Raw genomic sequence first — 20,425 nt, forward strand, 5'->3', positions numbered from 1 at the left:
ATTGGTCACATAAAGTTTATTTCGAACTGGTATACTGGCTCATCAGCAAATTGTGCCTGTTTGACTTCATATCACATTTGAATACTGCCACGTGCACATGCACTTTTTCCACTGGCAATTAAATTTGACAGGCAGGTCAAATTAAGACACCAGAATATTAAAAAGAAGCCCTCTCTTACCTAGGACTTTTCTTTAAATTTGTCTGCCAGTTGTGAGAGGAGGTTTATCTACAAAAGATTAAGTCTGTTTGACAATGGGCTTGCAAATTTTTCCAGTCTATTCCATCTATGTGTTTAATTTTCATATACACTTATTTTGACTCCGGGTAACAGGGGTCTGGGGCCTCTCTCAGCATGCATTCGGAGGAAGAGTTTCCACTATGCCATTGTTTGTTTGTTTTTTCCAAAGGATATCTCTTGTTAGTTGACAGTGATTGTCAGCAAGGCAAGAGTTGTAAAGAAGCCAGAATCAGTCACAAGTGCAGTGGGTATTCTCAATGTCCCATCATCCTCATGCTATAGATAGAACAAACCTGCAAAACTGAAACTGAATTCGAGATCAAGTAAAAAACAGATTATCTGAGGATTTTGGGATGTGTACAAATGTAGAGCGCTCACTTCCCTATGAAGTTTTTTTTTTTTTTTTTTGGCACACCTCTCTGAGACAGATTTTTTGCAAGGATGCTGCTGGCTCAGGCAAGGAGCGTGGCCCTGGAACAGGAGGGGGAAACTCTGATGGGATAGGAAACATTGGCTTCAGATTCAGATTGATCTTCAGTTTATGGGAAGAAAACTCAAACTGCTGCCACCACAGCAGATGAAGTAGTTCAGCTACTGCACAGATATAACAAGCTCACGCATTGCTAACTGGGTATGGAGGCAGCCTCAGCACAAGACACCCAGTTGTGAATTAGCCTGTAGATAACTGTGAATTAAGAAAATCTCACTTTGCCTCCCTGGTTACCCGTCTGGCAACCTCCAAGAAGGACAGAGGACTTTCTCTGGATCAGCAGGACTGGGAATAACAGTGTGTGTGCGTGTGTGTGTTTGTGTGTGACAGACCCTGGGCTGCAGTGTGCGGACTGAACTTTAGAAGCAGATGAGGAATGAATAGTGGAGGAAGGCCTGGCCAGTAGCTACACTGTGTCATCATGGAGAAGCTTTAAACCTTCCTCCCCAAAGTCATTATGTTCCATAAATCACTACCTTCACCAGACTTGAATCAGTCCAGGAAGCTGGAGTGGGTGTGTGTGCCTCTGGCTAAGCCGCCCTTAAAGAGACAATATGGAATTTATCTAGCTATTTTTTACGAAGTGTATTCACATTACATATGCCCTTGAAAAGTTTAATCTATGGATGGAATCGCATAGTTTTCCTTCTTTTTAGTGCATACACAGTTACTCAAAATGCAGATCTGTTCCACTCCATATTAGACATATAAAAATGCTTTTAATGTCCACACTGGTCCTATTTTCACTGCTAGTCAAAAGTCATTATTGTGCAGGTTTGTCACAAATATTGGTGGCACAAGTGGGTACAGAATAGGCTTTGGTAGCTTAGCAGTCAAGGCTAACTTACCTCCATTCATGTTCAAAAAATGTGAAAAACTGCTCCATGAAAATTGATTGTTGCTACACAGTTAATTCCATCTTGTGAATAGGCTGGCAAGTACTTTTGCTAAAATTACAGTAAATCTATTAAAATGTGCACACTTGAAACGTACTTTTTTTTTTAAAAAGGAATATTCTAATTATGTTGAGCATCTCCCTTTAGCCTTGTTGTGATTGCTTGTGATTGGCATCTCAGAGGGCAAAGCCCAAGTACAGTGGAGGTCAATGACTTGCTAAGAGTTGAACCACAGGGGGGCGTCCCGGTAGTTCACCTGATAGAGCACACACCACGCAGCAAGGCTAGGTCTGTACCGCAGCCGCCAGGGTTCGGGTTCTCGCCAGCACCTTTTAATTACAGCAGAGCAAAGTGTGTCTCTCCACTGTTGCTATTAAATAAAGCAGAAATGCCAAAAAACTTAACTTAAAAATGTTAGAGCACAGAACAAAGAATTATATTCCTTACATGTAAACTAGAGGGAGCACTTGATATTCAGCATGGCAAATGCCAGCCTCAGCCTATTTAACACTGTTGAGCTTTGAATGCGGAACACCTTTGGTATTAATGTGTTTATTTTACGTGATTCTAAGAGTAAAACAGTCATTTTAGCACATGTACCTGCAGACAAGATGGAATTACCTTTGCATAATAACTTTTATGTTTCACAGAGCAATTTTTCACATGTTGGAACATGAATGGGTATGAACTGGGGGTAAGCCCTGACCTCTAAGCTGCCAAAGCATATCCTGTGCGAACTTCTGCAATCAATATTTGTGACAGATGGTTGCATCTGTTTATTGAGTCCGTCAGTCCATCCGTCTGTGGTAGTACCAGTATGATGATATTTTTAAGATGTATTTAAGAGACATGTGTGTACAGTATGTAGACTGTCACAAACTCTTAGTCGTCATATAAAACTAGATATCAGAATGAAAAGAAGTGATTTTATCCCTGTATAAACACAGCCAGTAGTGTGAGGACATGCACTGTTTCAACACGGCCGCTGTGCTGCAGCTGCAGACAGCAACTGGAATCTGTTAACATAAGTGCTGACAATACTGTACAAGCACGCCTATTACACGTCACACATTACAATGTAGACACACTATACACTATACGCTGTATGTGATAAGTCTCTCACTCTCAACACACACATGCCCACACTTGTGTGAGCATGTGTGTAGCTTTGGCTGTTATTTGTCACATTAAACTCCTGAAGAAAAAAAACAAAACCAAACACATGTTCAGAGCACTATCGGCTAAAGGGGTACTAACTTTGTATGTGAGCTGTGTGCAAGGGAAGCATGTGAGAGGCATGAGTTTTGAATGTGTGTGTTTGAGAGAGAGAGAGAGAGAGAGAGAGAGAGAGAGAGAGAGAGAGAGAGAGAGAGAGAGAGAGAGAGAGAGAGAGAGAAATGTTAACTTTGGGAGTTAGCTCTTGCTGGGACCGCTGACAAAGCATCCTTGCACTAACAGCCATCAGAGACACAAACGACCCTCTCCAAACCTAATCTCACCTCAAACACTCCTGAATTACATTCCTGCTTGTGCATATATTGCAGTCTGACATTTTGACAGAGTCTTAAGTAGCACTGCTGGACTTGGTCTAAAAATTGAAGCAGTCACTGTAGTAACAAGTACAAAAAAAAAACAGCCACAAAAAAAAAACAGCTAAAAACACGGGGCCTTCAAATTAACAGCTGTGATGCTGTTTGGAGGTTTTTTTTTTTTTTTTTTTTTACAAAATATGAAAAAAAAAAAAAAAAAAAAAAAAAAAAATCATGACCATAACTGTTTGAACCACAATGTCTGATTTTGACAACAGCCTGACAGTGGCCTATTACATCTGCTACATGATTATGGTTATCATTTGCTCCCTGGGACATACATGTAATAGGCTACTCTGTTGCAAATGTGACCAAATGTAACCTACTCTGACAATTACCACATGGTATATTGTTGATCAATGAGTGGCCATTAGGTATTAGGAATTATTAATAAGAATTTGCAAAATGTATCTGTATTGCTTTAATATTCACTCAAAATCGATGAATGCTCAAATCTTACCATAAAACCAGGGTTTTTAGGTTCTATTTGAATGTTATTATGAGACAAACAAATGCTTGGTTGATTTCGGGCATCGAAATGTGCTTCTCTGACTGGTATGAACCAGAAAATGTGTCCATATCCCTGTGAAATTCCCCTGCTGGGTCCTGTCACTGTATCCACAAAGCCCTCCGGATTCACTGTTAATTACACAGTTCCAGGATTTGTCTATTATTGTCATCAAGAGATTTGTTCTTGTTCACAAATCTTGGCGAAACTGCCCAAGAGAGATACAGATTTCTGGTGGATATTTTACATTAAATGTGGAATGGTTTTGTCAAACACCCTGGACTGTTTGAAGTCGATCAGTAGCTTTTGCTTGCACTTTGGTCAGCAGCCCATCAGGGATAAGAGAAATAAGTCGACCTGATATGTCTAACAAGACATATCCCAAACACACAGAGTAACATACGTTCGGAGGAAGCATTTCCTTCTAGACAAGGGGAAGTCTGCAACCCATGGAGCTTCCATAACTAAGCCCACTTAATCCATGAGTCTGTACAATGGGCCTGAGCTCAGCTACCTTAATGAAAAGGACCAAACAGGGCAGCGAGGAAACAGTGGTCCCCGAACTGTGGTGGCTGGCTTGTTAAATGTCTTGGCAGAGGGCAGTAGCTTGTTCGCTCACTCTCTCCCTCTCTCTCTCTCTCTTACTGTCTGTCTCTCTCTTGCACACACACATATACCCATGAAATTATGTCCCCTGGATAGCCCAGTAAAGTCTACTGAAATTCAGAGTGACATTAAGCTAATACCCTCACTAACTTCAGAAACGGACCTAACCACCGTGCAACAACAGCTTCATGCAACATTTTCCCGGCAGACCTGGGCCAAACAGTATTTTCAAATATTTATTAGGACCTCACAGACTTACATATTTCCATAAGCAGGGTCAAAATGGAACCTGCAACATTCGAATCAAAGGAATTTGTCATTAAAGCATCCTCATCCTCAACTTAATGACAGGAATGATGCACATGACCTTGTAGATTTTACAGGGTTAAATCATTAGAGGCAAACTATTTGGTCCCCATCTTTTAATCATCTATAGGCCATATGCTCTCTTTTTTCAATACATAATGTGATAACTTTGCATGTACCTGAATTCAATTTTGAAGGAATTTTTCAGATTGGCAATTGACATCAGGAGCATAAATACATAAACAGTCTTAGGGCTCTGTTTCATGATGTTGCAAGGCGGATGACGGAGCTTTGTGCTGGCAGTCGCATTTCTGTTGGGCGTACACAGTCTTGCTCTTGTTTTTGGTGACTTGCCTTGCCATAAACTTGACTTGGAGGAGATTCACAGCAGGGGTTGTGTCTGTGATGATCAAGCAGCACAGTGCAATTTTGGTGTCAAGGATTATGGGGATTTGCGCTTGCGCTGCACGCCTGCTCAGGCCATGTCAAAAGTGCGCACCACAGTGCAGCCATGTTCTGTGCTATTTTCATGGCTTTGCCAAGGGATGTGTGCATAAACACATCCTGTTCTAAAACTTACCAACCCCCTTTTTGCATGACAGGTTGGCCAATTTGAATTCGATATAAATCCTTCAAGCATAGAAAAACTAATTTAACATCATCTGCTCTTGGCAGCTTATTTAAGGTTGTTATTTATTTGTTTGTGGCAATTCTGTGTGACATTTGTTTTCTCCTCTGAGAGGATGTTGAGTTGGATTGCTCCGGACTGCTCTCTTCCTTCATGAAATTGTCACAGTGCCACAGAGGACAGCACTGTGCATTTAAAGGTTGGGAGAGATGATTTGTGGGGTCATGATTGAAGCAAGGCCCATCACACCTACTGATAATGCATTGCTCCTCCTAATCCAATCCCCTTTCCAACTGTGTCGTGCACCTCTGGCCATGAGATTACCAAAAATCAGTTGCCGCGCACTGTGGGCTCATGCTGTTTGCCTTTGACTGCACTTTGCACTGTGTGCCTTTGATTTACAAAAATAGAGACAGCAGTGTCATTAGAGCAAATGTCCCCACCTGCATTCAGAAATAATGGAAAACAATGACAAAACTAAAGACCTGTTTCACTGTGTCTCTCAGAAATGATAAACACTCCAAAGCATACAAAACATAAAAAAGGATACATGAATCATCACACATCCTATAAACATATTTAAGACTGCCATTCAGTGTGTCCAGGTAACACACTAATAACATTACTCCGTATAGCTAGTGTTTAAAACTGTTTGACTTCAAAATAAAGGATCATTTTGACCCTGTCCATGGAAACTTGGTGTGTTAATACAAAATCAATTGCTTGAGAAATGCACTAAAGATAAACACAAAATTCATCTGGGTAACAGGCAAAATAAATAAATAAATAAATAAATTGCCCAAATTTTCTTGAAAAAAAAAAAAAAAAAAAAAAAAACTACCACCAGACTGGGTCATTTTGACCATCACTGTGCATCCTAGCGTTAATGGTTTGTCTCAACATACTTGGGTGCCAAGTGGGTTTGCCACATAAGACAACACAACTGAGTGCCAGAAAGTTGGCACAGTCACAGGAAAGTATTTTAAAGTCAGCTGAGTATGAACACAGATGGAACCTCATTATTCCAGGCTCATGAGATATGTGATCCAAGGGCTTTGAATAAACATCCTAAACGCAATAGGCCATCCACTGTAGAATCTGCACTGGAGATAATCAGGAGGATAATGTATGATAAGCTAGTTGTTCTTTGGTTTGGAGCGCGCCCTCTTCCCTGTCAGTCACTGTGGCGTAGACAGTCTACATTCTTCCCCTGCACGATGGCACATGGTGTACCAGCACTCTTAATCCTCGGACACACAGAATGAAAAGAGCACACATACACACATGCACACATAATACACATACACACTCACTTAGAGGACCCCTCTGAAAGACACACTCACACTGACATGCAACCGTCCCTTTAGAGCGAGCCAGTCATGTGGTAATCCTGGTGTCACCCAAGTTCCGGAGGAATTTTGGCCGTTCACTTGCAGCTGATAGATCAATCGGCTTGATAAAGGAAAGGTCTACAATTTCAAAAGTGCTTTACACCACAGCACCATTTTCCACTGACTGATCAGTTCTCCATGATGAAAATGGCTTTGTCCCGGACTGTACCCACAACTTCAGTGTCCACGGTTGTACAGCATTTTATTGATTCCCCAAGAGTGAAAGAACAGTGGGTCAGAATCAAACGGTAAGATTAAATTTCTATCCAACGGTCAGGCAAGGAATTAAGATACTATGACTGGGAGCACACGGCTAATGCCAGAGTGTGAAACCAGCGCTAGAGGAGAGTGCCAGTGGAAAGAGAACAATAGCATGATGTCCTCCCATCATATGATTGGTCAGGAGTTGCATGAGGTGTTATGGAAATGTGATAATAAAAAGAAAAATATATGACAGAGCATGCAACCCAGTGTCCTGCCCTGCCTGTTTCATTGTGCATGTGTGTGGTTGTTAAGTGTGACTGTTGTCTACTTGTGGTGTGTGTTCCTGTCAGGCCACAGTTGCCTAGGGAATGGCGTCACCATTCATCTAACCCCCACCCACCCAGTTTCCCGGCTCCATGGTTTCTTCATACGCTGGCGGAACACGTCCTGTCTGGCTGACTGGCCTGCAAGCCGGTGGCAATGATGGATGGCGTTTCACTTGGGGTCGCATCCAAATGAAAACGGAGTAGGAACATAGTAGGACAGTTCAGAGACTAATGCCACGCAGCTCATTGTGTCCCTGCAGAGCTGCTCCACATATGACTACACTTTAGCTTTAAAATCTGTTCTTAAATTTTGCATTTTTTTTGTGCATTTTTTATGTCGTTTAAATTATGTAGGCCAATGTATATGGCACAAAGGCCTTTTCAAAGTCTGAACTTGTAAGCTCAAAAAAGTCTGATTTTTTTTTATCTATTCATGGAAAAACTGAATTATGGGTACATGATATACAATATGTGGAGTATTTTCATTGTATTTTGTTTTATGCAGTACTATTAAAAATGGATCATCTAGCCATGTCAATTTCCTCTTGTATTCTCACACCCATGTTTTAAAATACTGCGATAAAAAAGCTCTTATTTATTGTGCTACCAACTCCATATACGAGTGCATGACTCTGTTATAACTACACAGCCAGGTGTGATAATAAGGTGCGGGTAGTAGTGTGAAAATGTCGAGCTGACCCGCACACCTCTCCCCCCCTCCACTTCCGTCCTCTCATAACCTACACACACAGGCTCACTCACATGCACATACACACATACAACTGGAAGTGCGTCAGTGTTCTCTATTAAAACACACACACAAAGACATCCAGGTATGCACACAGGCAGGTACGCACATGTGCTCACATACACACACACACACACACACACACACACACACAAACACACACACACACACAAACACAAACAGGCAGTAAATGTTGCAGGGAGGAAATGAAGGCAGCTGTGGTTTTATGGTTTCATCTGGTGTGTTATATTTATCTGACCCTCTCAGGTGTTTACTGTTCCTCTCTCTCACATGCACATTGATTATTTCATCTCCATTTTGATGGAAGGTGCTACAGGAATATAGTGGAAGAGGAAGGGAAGGGGGGGGGGGATGACCCGCGAGTGTAGACTGTCTGATTTTCTAACCATAAGAGCAAACTCTTATTTATTCCAACAGCTGCGGGGCGAAGTTGCAGGACGAAGGAGGTTTTACACACATTCACGCTCACACTTGGGTGATGCCCGTTGCTGCCCTTGTCTTGTGCTGCTGGCTGCTCAGCAACTCTGCAGGACCAACTTCAAAATTGTATGATTTTCTTTAAAGAATCTCAATAAGCATTTGGGAAAGTCTATCAAAACCAAAATTTATGTAGCCTATACAGTGTGTAGTTTCAGCCAATCAGCTCAATAGCTATGCAAGACATTTATTGTTTGACATGCCAACCTTTGTCATAATTGAACTAATTAGCAATTTTTCCTGTCTGCCATATTTTTTTCTCTTATGTATTCTACTATTTTGAAGAAAACCTTTCATATGCACTAGTATATAATCTAGAGTCCAACCAGTAACGATATACTGCATTCCATGATACATTTGCAGCAAGGAATCGTCAAATTTGGTGATAAAATACTGGCTGAAGGCTGAAGGGCATACTGGCATACTGGAGGCTTGGTATTTACCCGCTGAACAATTTGACATAATTTTCATAACCATCAGCTACTCTGCCAACTTACTGCTACTCAAAGTATTGTAAACAATGGCGTCTGCTGGGCAACTACATAATAAAAACAATCTCAAGTGCTTTTTACTGAAATATGCACTTTTTTTTTTTTTTATTTCAGACAAAATATACACTGATACTGATATGCCTATCTATTGTAAGCCAATATCAGCCTATTATATCAGCCAGCCAATACATCAATCAGGCTCTATATGATACCCTTGAGAACTGTGATTGTAGGTTCTGTAATAATTATGAGGCACAGCCATGCAATGATACTGGGCATGCATTATTGCAATAATTACCTCTGCCAACGGAGTTGGACGGGGATTATGTTAATGCCGCATTCCATCTGTTTGTTTGCCTGTTTGTTTGTCTGTTTGTTAGCAGGGCATCTCAAAAGGTTATGAATGGCTTTGCGCAAAAATGTGAAAAGGTTAGTCATGGGCCAGGAGAGAGCTCATTAACTTTTCATGCTGACTGGTCAAAAGGGGGCGTGACGGTGGGCATCACTGATCACAAAAACGCATATGTCTTCTGAATAGATTCATGGCACATAACTTGTGGAAAGTTTGGCCATGGGGCAGGAAAGAGCTGATTACACAATGACTGGGTGAAATGGGGTGTGGTGGTGGGCGTGGCCTATGACAACAAGGTGCATAACTTCCAAACAAATTCACATAACATGGCAAAACTTTGTGGAAGGCTTGGTCACAGGGCAAGAAAGAGCTGATTAACTTTTCACACCAGTTGACCAGGAGGGAGCGGGGTGGTGGGTGCGATCTATCACAAAAAGCAAAAGAAATACTCCCTAAATCAACTACACACACATAACGTTTGAATTTGAACAATGTTTGAATTTATTGAACAAAAAACATTACCTTCAATTAAAAGTATGAAAAGTAAAGCATGATAAAAGTTTAATTTGGACATGGCACATCTTGAGACCTGCAGCATGTTGGCAGAGGTTTGTACTCTACTGAGTGATATTTTTCTTCTTAAACTTTGCACTGATCTAACTGGTCAAAAATGATCCTTAATACTGGATTCTTACAGAATTCCTGCGTATCTGTCCGAACGAATGGTTTCACTTACTATTACTGTTCACATATAACAGACATTCTGATGTGAAGGATGCGCTGCCCCCTTTATGAGGGACTATGCTGTCTGTATTGTAAAATTCACAGAGCAACCAAACTGCCTCCAGCTCAGCAGTAGTCGCTGTTTGTTATTGTTCACTTGTCAGAAGACTGTTATCCTGACCTTTAACACTGTAGAAGTGCCAAGAAATTGTGTTTTTTTGAGTATGTAGTCTTCATAAAATACCAGCGCGGTGATCATTTTGTTAATATGATGCACTGTCTTTGTGCAGGACAGCTACACCCAAATGGCTGGCGTATCTTAACGTCATATTAATTCATATTCAATTCTTTTTTTTATTTAATTCATTTTTCATGGATGTATAAATTTGAATTAAAATCGGAATCGAATTATAAAAACTACAAAGCTCACAGCCTTTAAGACTCCCCTCTATTCCCTTAAAATACTCTGGAGCTTCTCACCACAGCATGTCTCTTGCACACGGTGCAAGACAGACAGACGCACACTCATGTTCACACATATACAAAACACCAGCAAAGCATACACAGGATATCATGCACACATACATACAGGCGGACACACATTTACTCACGTGCACGCACGCACGCACACACACACACACACACACACACACACACACACACACACACACACACTCAACCCTGTCCCCTCAGTGAGCCTTCAAGCTTCTTTCCTCTCTCCACTCCTCTGTATCAGGTCCTTAGGGGGAAGGGAAACCCATGAAATGATTCCTGACATGACGGATCACAGAGCAGCACTGGTTGAGCTGTCTGATATCAACACTTTTCTGCCTGACTGTGGACAAGTAAGGCAGGGGGATTTGCGATGATTTCCCCTGGTTGTAGCTCTAGCTGCATCTGCACTGCTGACTGAATCTATCCCACAGCGCAAGCTAACCCGCAGCACTGCTGTCACATGGAAAACTTGTAATTCTCATACTGGCGCTTGTTTGCTTTTTTTTTGCTGGTTTTGTTTCCTTGAACTGAAACTGTATGTGTTGCTTTATGAACTGAATAACTGCTGTGCCCTAGAGCCGACTGAACCCATTCAAAACCCAATTTATGGGTTTAAAAATACCCAGCCATCACTGTGAAGGCAGACCAGCTTTTCCCAGTTCCTAAATAGTTAGTTTCATCTGGCGGTATAGGTTGAGAGTACCTACAGTGTGAAGAGTCCATTCGACTCACATCAGTGGACATGTCTGTTAGCCTGAGCTTGGACTCTGTGGGTGGGCTCTCACTCTCTCACAAAACATGGACTTTGGTACTTTGATACGCAGAGAATATACGGATCAAAGGGGGGGGGGGAAGAGCAGAAATGAAAAAAAGAAGGTGTCAGATTCTAGGTTTCCTGATGAAAACATACTGAGTCACAGCAGCGCAAGTGAAACAGCACTCAACCCCGGTCCTTAAACACTCACCACCCTGTCCTTTTGCAGAAGCTGGATTTACAATTCAAGCAAAACGACTTCAAGTCAGAGATGTAGGGATATTCGGAGCGCCTGTGATGCAATCAGCTGGCAAGAAGAACGATTGTTTTTAATCCCTTCGCTGTCCTTGCAGCTAAAGATCTCATCTCAGATTCACCATGTTGTTTCACACCTGCTGGCGGGCAGATGCTGTTAGGCAAATGCATGTCCGAATACACACACGCATAAAGACACAAACACACAAGCCCATTGCAGATAACTAAAAAGTGGTAGCTCATGTAAAAAAAAGTGTGCGAGAGAGGGAAAAAAATGGGAGAAACCAGCCAACACACCTGCTGGCTGCACTGCAAACCTCTCCGTTCGCAGCTGATCGTGCCCCGCCAGTTCTCCACGGTTCTCAGCTCAAACACAAGAGCACTTTCTCTCGCTGTCAAAAGTGTTTGATGTAGGGGAAGACTACTCATTAGCTCAGAGGGGCTCAGAGGTGTGGGTACCACAGCAATATCCTTGCATTTATAGTCTTTGGTTTCCTCTTGCTGTTCGAGTTCAACTCATTAGTTTGGATGTTTCCAAGGAAGTTTGATCAAAGTTCAACTGATCCCCTTCCTCAGCTCTTGTTTGGCCTTTAAGGAGAAATCAACCTAAATATGGAAAAATTCTGGCATTTTCAGATAGGCGTACATGTACTTGTGTTTAGTTGCTCTTCTTTCCCTCAAGTTAATGGGTCTGTCTCATTTGCAAGGAAGCCTCCATCTCTGTGGTATCTGGAACATTCCTTATTAGGAACCTGTTTTGTCCAAAAGGTTGCATAAATTTAGATCTAAACTAACAAGTAAAAAGCAAAGAAAACAACCTCTGCACACCTGAGTCGTCTTCATGAAGGTGTGTACGAGCAAGAACTGGACAAAACGTATAAAGGAAGCAGTCCTGCACACTTGTAACTAGCAGAACTTCAAATTAAATAAAACCTGGAGGGTTTGCAAGTTAGGCTACAGCAACATGAGATACTACGTCCTTTGTACATTCAGATAACCTATCTATCTACTTTTGGGTGTAGAAAGCGAACAAGATGACAAAATGGGTCCAAGTAGCTCGAACGTTTTCATGAGTTGATTTTTTTTTTTTTTTTTTTTTTTTTACTCTTTTTACATCCCACTCTCGCTGAGGATAGTTCCAAGAAAAATGTATGAACTTCATAATTATCACACATTAGAGATATTTTAGTTTTCAGACTGGCCTTGTGACATGGATGTTTCTTTTTTTTTTTATCCAAGAGCATTCCTGTTATCCTCCAATATATCCTTAGAGTCAAGCAGAAGAATGGACAAAAGAGAGAGAAAGAAAGAAAGAAAGAAAGAGCTGAGTCTTACCTTCCAGGATGACCTCCTTGCCCGTCTTCTTCAGAGCTTGCACGGCCTCATCGTGCGTGGCTTCTCGCAGGTCGTAGCCGTTGACAGACAGGATGGCGTCTCCAACATAAAGCGCCTCGGTCTGGTCAGCAGCAAGGCCCTTGAAGATCTTGGAGATGAGAATAGGCATCTTGTTCTCCTTCCCACCTGCACAACAAAAAGGGAAATACATGAAAATTTGCGCAACCACCTCCTACTTCACATGTCCCACTTGTCCAGGGCAACCTTAGTCAATTTTTGCCCGGTGAAAGCTAAATATGGGGTATTACACAGCTCTGCTGGATACAAAAGTTCATATGACACTTACTCTCAAATGCTGCATTATATCCAAAGTTTCATCATGACATTAACACACAGTACATTATCTGTAGCAGTGAGTAGGTTTTGAGTTAAAATTAAAAAAAGTGCTCACATATTGATGCTGCAATATCAATCTGCTCTATGAACTCTCGAACAACTATGTAATTCGAATTTAGACAATAGAGTTTTATGTTAAGAAGGATCAAACATAAGGAAGTTGTGCAGATTACTATCTACAAATCCAAACACAACAGAAATAATGCTGTATCCATTTTGATCCAGGTAACTGCATTCTCATAATGGAGCAAGCAAGACAACTTGAGCGAGCTAAACTGCAGGTAAAACAGCACGAGGCCAGAACAAGGCAGAAATGATGACCCTGCAATAGTAACTACTGCAGTTTCCTCTCTCTCGCTCTTTCTCTCTCTCTCATTTTAATGAAGGTTAACTTGTGTGCTGATGGATCTGTCTCTTGCTGCAGGCAGTCACTCTTCATGAGAAATATTGTCAATGATGTCAACTGCCAGTTGGACTCTGGCCTTCGGGCCAGTGAGCAAAGATCTGAAAAAAAGATTAAATTAAATTAATTTTGAATAAATCTTTAGCAGGCTGGCTCCTCTGGGTATTTCCTTGGGATTTAATTAATTAATAATTTTTTTAAATTAATTAATTAATTAATTAATTAATTAATTTTGGAAAGCCAGAGCCAGGTGCCCTCGATAAAAAAAGAAATAAAGAAAAACTGCCAGAGCTTAGTTGACACACTGCTCCTATGCATCTCAATCACTGTGCCCCTTGAGTTTTGGAAAGAGTGCTCTACTGGCTACTGTGCTGTACCATGGCTTTGTTGTTTACTGGATGACTGAGTCCTGGGAGTGAGGTGATGCCCTGTACTTACTGAGTCTCTGACCCCTGATGGATTGTGGAGGTGTGGGGGCGGGGGGGTGAAGAGGTACCTTCAACTAGCGCAGTATGAATGCACAAAAAGTGACTGATACTAAAGAGCCATACTAAAGACAGATGGAAAATATTCACCATTATAACTCTTGTAAGGATGACTACAGCTGGCCAAGAGAAAACAGTTCCATAAATAAGGCAATTGAGTCAAAATATTCAACTATAATAAATGTGCTGGAATTTGTTTTTGCAAAAAAAGAAAAAAAAAAGGTACAGGGACAGATCTATCATAAAATTTCATAGCACAACCTAACACACATGCTACAGAAGAACGTCTCATAAACTGCAAAGAAACCGTACAGGACACACAGTGGACAATGGACTTCACACTTTACATGCATATATAAGGCTTCATTATCATCCAAAGTGTGCGTTCAAGTAATTCGCCACAAAAAAAAGAAAACTATATTCATAACAACAGCAAACATATGCCCTTTGACTTTCTTAAATGGGACACTTTTCCATCAGTGTTATGTGAGGTGTGATTTTAATTTGCGAAAAGATGAAATGTCAGTTGTCACAGCTGGTGCAGCATTTTTAGACTGTAAGGCAACATAAACTGACGACGAATGGGATTCAGCACTTCATCCATCTGAGTTCCATTCTCACTCATTTTCACATTGAACAGCCTGGGTTTTGCACATGAAGAATGGGACGAGGGAGAGGCATGACCCTCTTCAGGTGAGAACTAGACAAACAACACTACATTGTATGAATGATAGCAGGTATTATGCTCAGTGGTTTATTTTGGCCAGGGATTTTGTGAAGGTTTACGACCATGATGAAAACGGCTGCTTTATCTGTGGTGTGAAATCCTGTTTTTGGGTTTTGAGTCATGGTGTTGCTGCTGTTCCCGTTGGTCTTGCTGCCCTGACTAAATTTTGAGACTCCAAACAGCATCTCAAGCTTTGTCTGTGGAAGCGTAATAAATTCAAGCTTTTTGTCACAATACAACACACGTTGATAAAACGGGCAGCTATCAGCCCTGCAGTTACAGTCCCATACCCTGGGATAATAGCTGCAAGGCCCCGAGACGCCATTCACACTTGGTTTTAACATCCGTCTCAGGGGATCCGATCACAAGTGTGAAGATGGTTCTGACCAGCTTCGGAGCATTCGTGTAGCGTTAATGCACCCCGATGCATCCCTGACAGCATCAGAAAACTACCTAGTCAATTTGTGGAAGAGAGGAGAGTTTGATCGAGCCAACTGCTGGTGAAAAAATCAAATTTGAGTGAAGTTTGTCTTTGAGATGGCACTGTCTTCCTCGGCTAATCCTAACAATAGAGCCGTTTGGCACAACCACTTTGTGGATAGGCCAGTGAAAGAGAATATGCTGGATGGGGAAAAGATAGTGGCAGCATGGTGCATGAAAGTGAGGAATCAGAGGAATAAAAGTTGGAGACTAAAGGGACAAAAGTAATTCTGACCAATCTGAGGTTGATCACAAAATGCGATCACCAGTCGTGACTGCAGATATGCATTTGAGATTAAATTGCCAGGTATGAGGAGGAATGTGGGTCAGCTGTCTGCTTATGATCAGATCACTCAATACAGACATTGATAAAAAGTGTGAACTGTTGACCTCAGTTGGGAGTTATGTGCTTTGCTCAAGGGCAACTCTGTCACAGCTGTTGAGGGAAGTGTCACGTTCACTTCCCCCACCCACTTCATAGATTTTTGCCAGCCAGTGCATAGATTAAAACCGCCAACCTTCCAGTCACAAGTTTGCTTGTCTAACCTTCCTGTTACCTCTGCCCCCTATCTGCACCACCAGAGAAACTGTAGCCAATTACCCTGCTTTCTAATCTCCCTTTCACTGCATGAGGACCCCACACTTCTACCAATACAAAAACTGCAAGCTGCTTCTGCATATCCTCTCCAGGAAGGGCTAAATACAGGTCAGCAGACATCCAGTAATTACTATTGGCTTGGAGTCTCATAAAAACTTCAATAGCGCTCAAGTATTTACAATAAAAGTATTTTGTCTTGCCTCTCTGATAAGCCACGCAGGCAGGGTTTGTAATTTTAGCACCGTTGCATTTGGTCCTATCTTCTGGATAAGGAAAGTCTTACATTTACCATGCACTTAAAAATATATGAAGGCAATTTCTGTTTTGTGTATTCTTTTGTTTCATTTTGTTTTTGCTGGACTGCTCGAGCAGGGCCAGCCAAGAACACAGAAAGCCCCCGAGTAAATGACTGAACTGTATTTGGCTAGTTAACAGTACACAGAAGACATTAGGTGTAATTTCATTTGGTTTATCATTAGGGGAGTGTGCTTGCCTGCACGTATGGATGAGTGGTGATGTATTCAGTTATGGATGACATAATTTATAGCTTCTTCAGCAGCAGTAGCATATTTGCCATGGACATATAAACTTTATTATCTTGTGCTATCATTGTTTATTTGGTAGTGGGCTAGCTAGTTGGCTCATTGGGGGGTTGCTGAAGGCTGAGCCAAGCCAAACAAACACTAGTTAAAAACAGTGTTACTGCAGCCCAAACTGAAAAGCTCCTATAAAACTCGGGTCCCAGGAGCCAGGAGAAGACGGAAGTTTGAGCAAGACAGATCGCAGCCTTCCCTGGAGGGGGCAGCCATCCTCTCTCGGACCGCGCACAAGTTTTGAGGGACTGATCTGCAAAGTCTGTGTAGTGGGCTGTTAAAAGAAGTGATCAGACTGGCAACATCTCCTCCGCCTCATGCTTAGTGTCATGGAATTTTGTTCTGGTGCACGAAAACATGAATTTACATGCTAGGAGAAAGCGAAATGGCAGTGTCAAAAATCTTCAGATTCAGCAATTCATGCTGCAGTGGCAGTCTGGCTAAACTAGTCTTGTCAAGTCTTGTTCTTCCAAAATGAGACATAAACTCATTTTCACACTGGTACCTACAAAATTACATTGAATGAAAGCTGAAGTCAATGTGGATTATTGTTGGAGGCCATGAATGGGAAGCCCATTTAAGGCTCTTATCTGATTACAATTTAGAAGATGTAATCAGCTGAACTTTCTCTGCCCACAAAAAGCTCTGGTTTGAAAACTCCTGCACTATTCATGCAGGACAGATAAGGGGTATTGGGGTGTTCTAGAGTAGCTGCCACTGGAGGATCAGGTCAGTGACCTGTGACCTGTGTTATGATAATGAGGGACAGCAGCCAGAGCCCCTGCAGGACCGACATGCTAATATCTCATGTACCGAACTGACACTAATAGAGTGCTCACCACAGCAGTTCCCACTTTACCCACTGCAAGAGCCATCTCCTTTTACTTGATGAATGATGGCAATTTATGTCAAGGGTCTATTTAAAGTAAATGGTTGGACAAGTGGGTATATGACAACCGAGTCTGGTTGAGTCAGCTGGAGGATGATGGTGACACTGATGTCAAAGTGATGTGATGTTGTCAAAATGACTTGGCATCAGCACCAAAATGATGTAGGCACTAGATTTTTGAATCCGTAAGATGTACTGTATTTGTGACAAAGCGACTTGGTGTGAGGATGTTTAAGAGGTCATTTCACTTTCAGCTCTGACAGACTATTAACTCTGACCTTGGGATCGACAAAGGGAGGTGGGGACCACCGACAGTGATGGGAACACAACTATTTTTTCCCAACTCTCCAACCCTGTTCTGTTCCTCTCCCACTCTCTCTCCCCACTCCGTCAATTTAAGCTTCAATCTATTTTCAACACAAAAAAAACATTGTCAAATTGTCGCAAAAGTAACACCAACAACTACTCTGGACCTCCCCCGCATCGCTTACTTCTTCCATCTCCCCATCCATCTTCCCTCTCCATCCCTGCCTGCCTTCCTTTCTCTAACGTTGCTTGTCGAACAGAGTTCAGCACCCCACAGCTGATAGCCTGTCAATCAGCTGACATGGAGGTCAGCCACTGGGGCTACCAGTGACAGGTAAATGAATGGTGGTGTTTTATTTACACTGACATGTACCTAATTAGGCAATTTTGCGCTACCAATGTGTTTGTTGTGATATCACTCCCTCCAAAGAATTCAGCATCAAATAATGCAGAGGACACAAGGCTAATGAACACTGAGACCGGAATGAAAGACTATATGACAAAACTTTGAAATAATGAGGTTACAGTCTATTTCTCTATTCCGTTTCTGCATGCAAACAACAGTTGCCTGTGTGGAGCAAAATAAGAAAAGACTGCTGCAGTGTTTTTAATTTGCCACTTTTAGATTTATTATGCAATTATTTCCACCTGAGCCCGTTCACTGAGAAGAATACTGTCATGTAAACATCTGAGTTGGGTAAGGATCCCTTTTGGTCTCTGGTAAAAAGGCCGTGAGCACCAAATCATGGTTACATAATATTCACAAATAACTCGCAGCATTTATTTTGACTTGCATGGAGTACCACCTGAGTGCTGTAAACTGCATTGGGGCAATTAAGGTAATGACAGGTTAGTTATCGAACACGGGAAACGAAAAACTTTAAAAGAATGCTTCACCTGAAAAGTTCCCCACTTGAAAGTGCAATCTATTCATTCAGATTGTGCCTGTGTGATTTGGCGAGGTTTGCAATGTGCTGATGAACACCGGCAAAGTGTATGTCTGCCCCAAACAAGAGGCATATAGATAGTCTTCCACAGGCTGTGGATTAGGTTGAGTATCCATGTCAGGAAACAGCTACTGCTGTTGAGTTTCTCACATTTTTGATGGTGTGAGCCCCACAAACAAACTATCGGGAGGGTTAGACTGGACTACGGATACATGGGATAATATTTTTTTTTTTGCTTTCTGGGTGAATTGTTCCTTTAATGTACTTACTTCCCGTTGTCTAAACATGCTCAGAGCCACTGTGGCAAAACTCACAGAACTGGCACCCAAGTAACAGAAAAAAATGCAACCCCAGTATCTGTGAACCCCGTTTGCCCCGGGGTCCAGTGAGGCACACTCTGCAGACATGGAGCCTAACTTCCTAGCCTCCCCCATTAAATTTAGACATGCGAGAGTGAAGGTCGCCTGCCTCCATGCTTTTCTGCAAGCTGGGGTGGGCTCCCTAAAATTAACACCAGTGAAGCACTCCACTCCCAGCCACATAGCTTTCATCTTTGGCCAATGACAACTGCCTGCTGTGGGTTGCTCTTCTCAGCTGTTCACATTGTGGTGTCAGCTAGCCCACCGCAGCTTCTGCTCTCTTTCGTTTCTTTCTTTCCTTGTTTCTTTCATTTTTTTTCTTTCTTTATTTCTTTCGTGCTCACGCCAAAGCCCTTTAACCTCTCTTGGTGTATTTTTTGTAAAAAACTTTTTCTCTTGTCTTTAGTCCCCACATCCCGTTTCATGTGTGGCTTACTCTTTGTGCCTTCACCTTTCTCTTTCTTTGTTACTCCTTCCCTCCCTCTCTTCAGCTCTGCCTTTGAACACCCTGCATTACAACAATGTCAAGTCAGCAGAGTGCCGGTTATAGTAAAGCTTTAATAACAAGCTGCTGTCTCATTTTCAAAGCCAGCTATTTCCACAGAGATGGACATCACGTTTATGTCATAAGGGACTGGCTTTGTTGTTTAGGCGGTGGTGGAGGTAGGGGAGCTAAAATTAACATGCCATCACCAGCTGCCACAATGATGAGCCATCTATGCATTATGACAGAGATGCTGGTCTGATCTGAAGCTGTCTGTCAAATCGACCGGCTGCCTTGGCAAGTGGCCAGCAGGAGGTGATAACCTGCCAATACATGCAGAATGCAGACCTTTCAGGAAGTGAAGGTTTTGACATACATGTTCCAACACAGCCAAGCGCACACTCACACACTTTTGAGACTCTGATAATCGTTCTCATCTGAATGCCTGCCCAATATTTACGACAGCATCTGAACTGCTGCCTTGATGTTTGTTGATAGTGCATGCAGCGCAGTGTAATATGTCAGCTGGGACAGATGTGACAGATGTCATGCTCGAAACTTTGTGTAACCCTGGAGGGTTGGAAGCCCAACAAGAGTCACGGCAAGATTAAATTGACAATATAATCGGTAACTGAAAGCTAATTGCTACATCATGCTGCCAGAGGCATCCAAAGTCCCTGCAATGTAAAACAGGCTGGAGAAATTCATTAGGCTTGTATCTATTTTGCTTGGACACACTAACAAGTATCCTTCACAATCTGTTTTGGGTTGCAAAACAAAACTGAATGAATGAAAATGTGGGTCACCTAGAGGGAAAGAAATTAAAAGTATTGCTTAAAACCGCATTGTCGCTACACTGTGCATGTTAACTACTGTGTATATTTGCATAGCTTGAAATGGCAACCATCCTTTGCACAATAGCTC

The 20,425-nt window shown here is 42.0% G+C and overlaps 1 protein-coding gene across 1 annotated transcript in view; it reads right to left on the reverse strand.

Annotated features, from left to right (window-relative positions):
• The window catches only part of snta1 (syntrophin, alpha 1), a 39,323-nt gene that overhangs the window by 17,314 nt on the left and 1,584 nt on the right, over positions 1-20,425 (reverse strand). The window contains exon 2 of the mRNA XM_030052615.1: positions 12,835-13,020. Coding sequence (XP_029908475.1) covers positions 12,835-13,020 — 186 coding nt within the window. The remainder of the gene's footprint in view (positions 1-12,834; positions 13,021-20,425) is intronic.

This window comes from Myripristis murdjan, chromosome 5 (genome assembly GCF_902150065.1).
Source record: "Myripristis murdjan chromosome 5, fMyrMur1.1, whole genome shotgun sequence".
NCBI classification, from domain to species: Eukaryota; Metazoa; Chordata; class Actinopteri; order Holocentriformes; family Holocentridae; genus Myripristis; species Myripristis murdjan.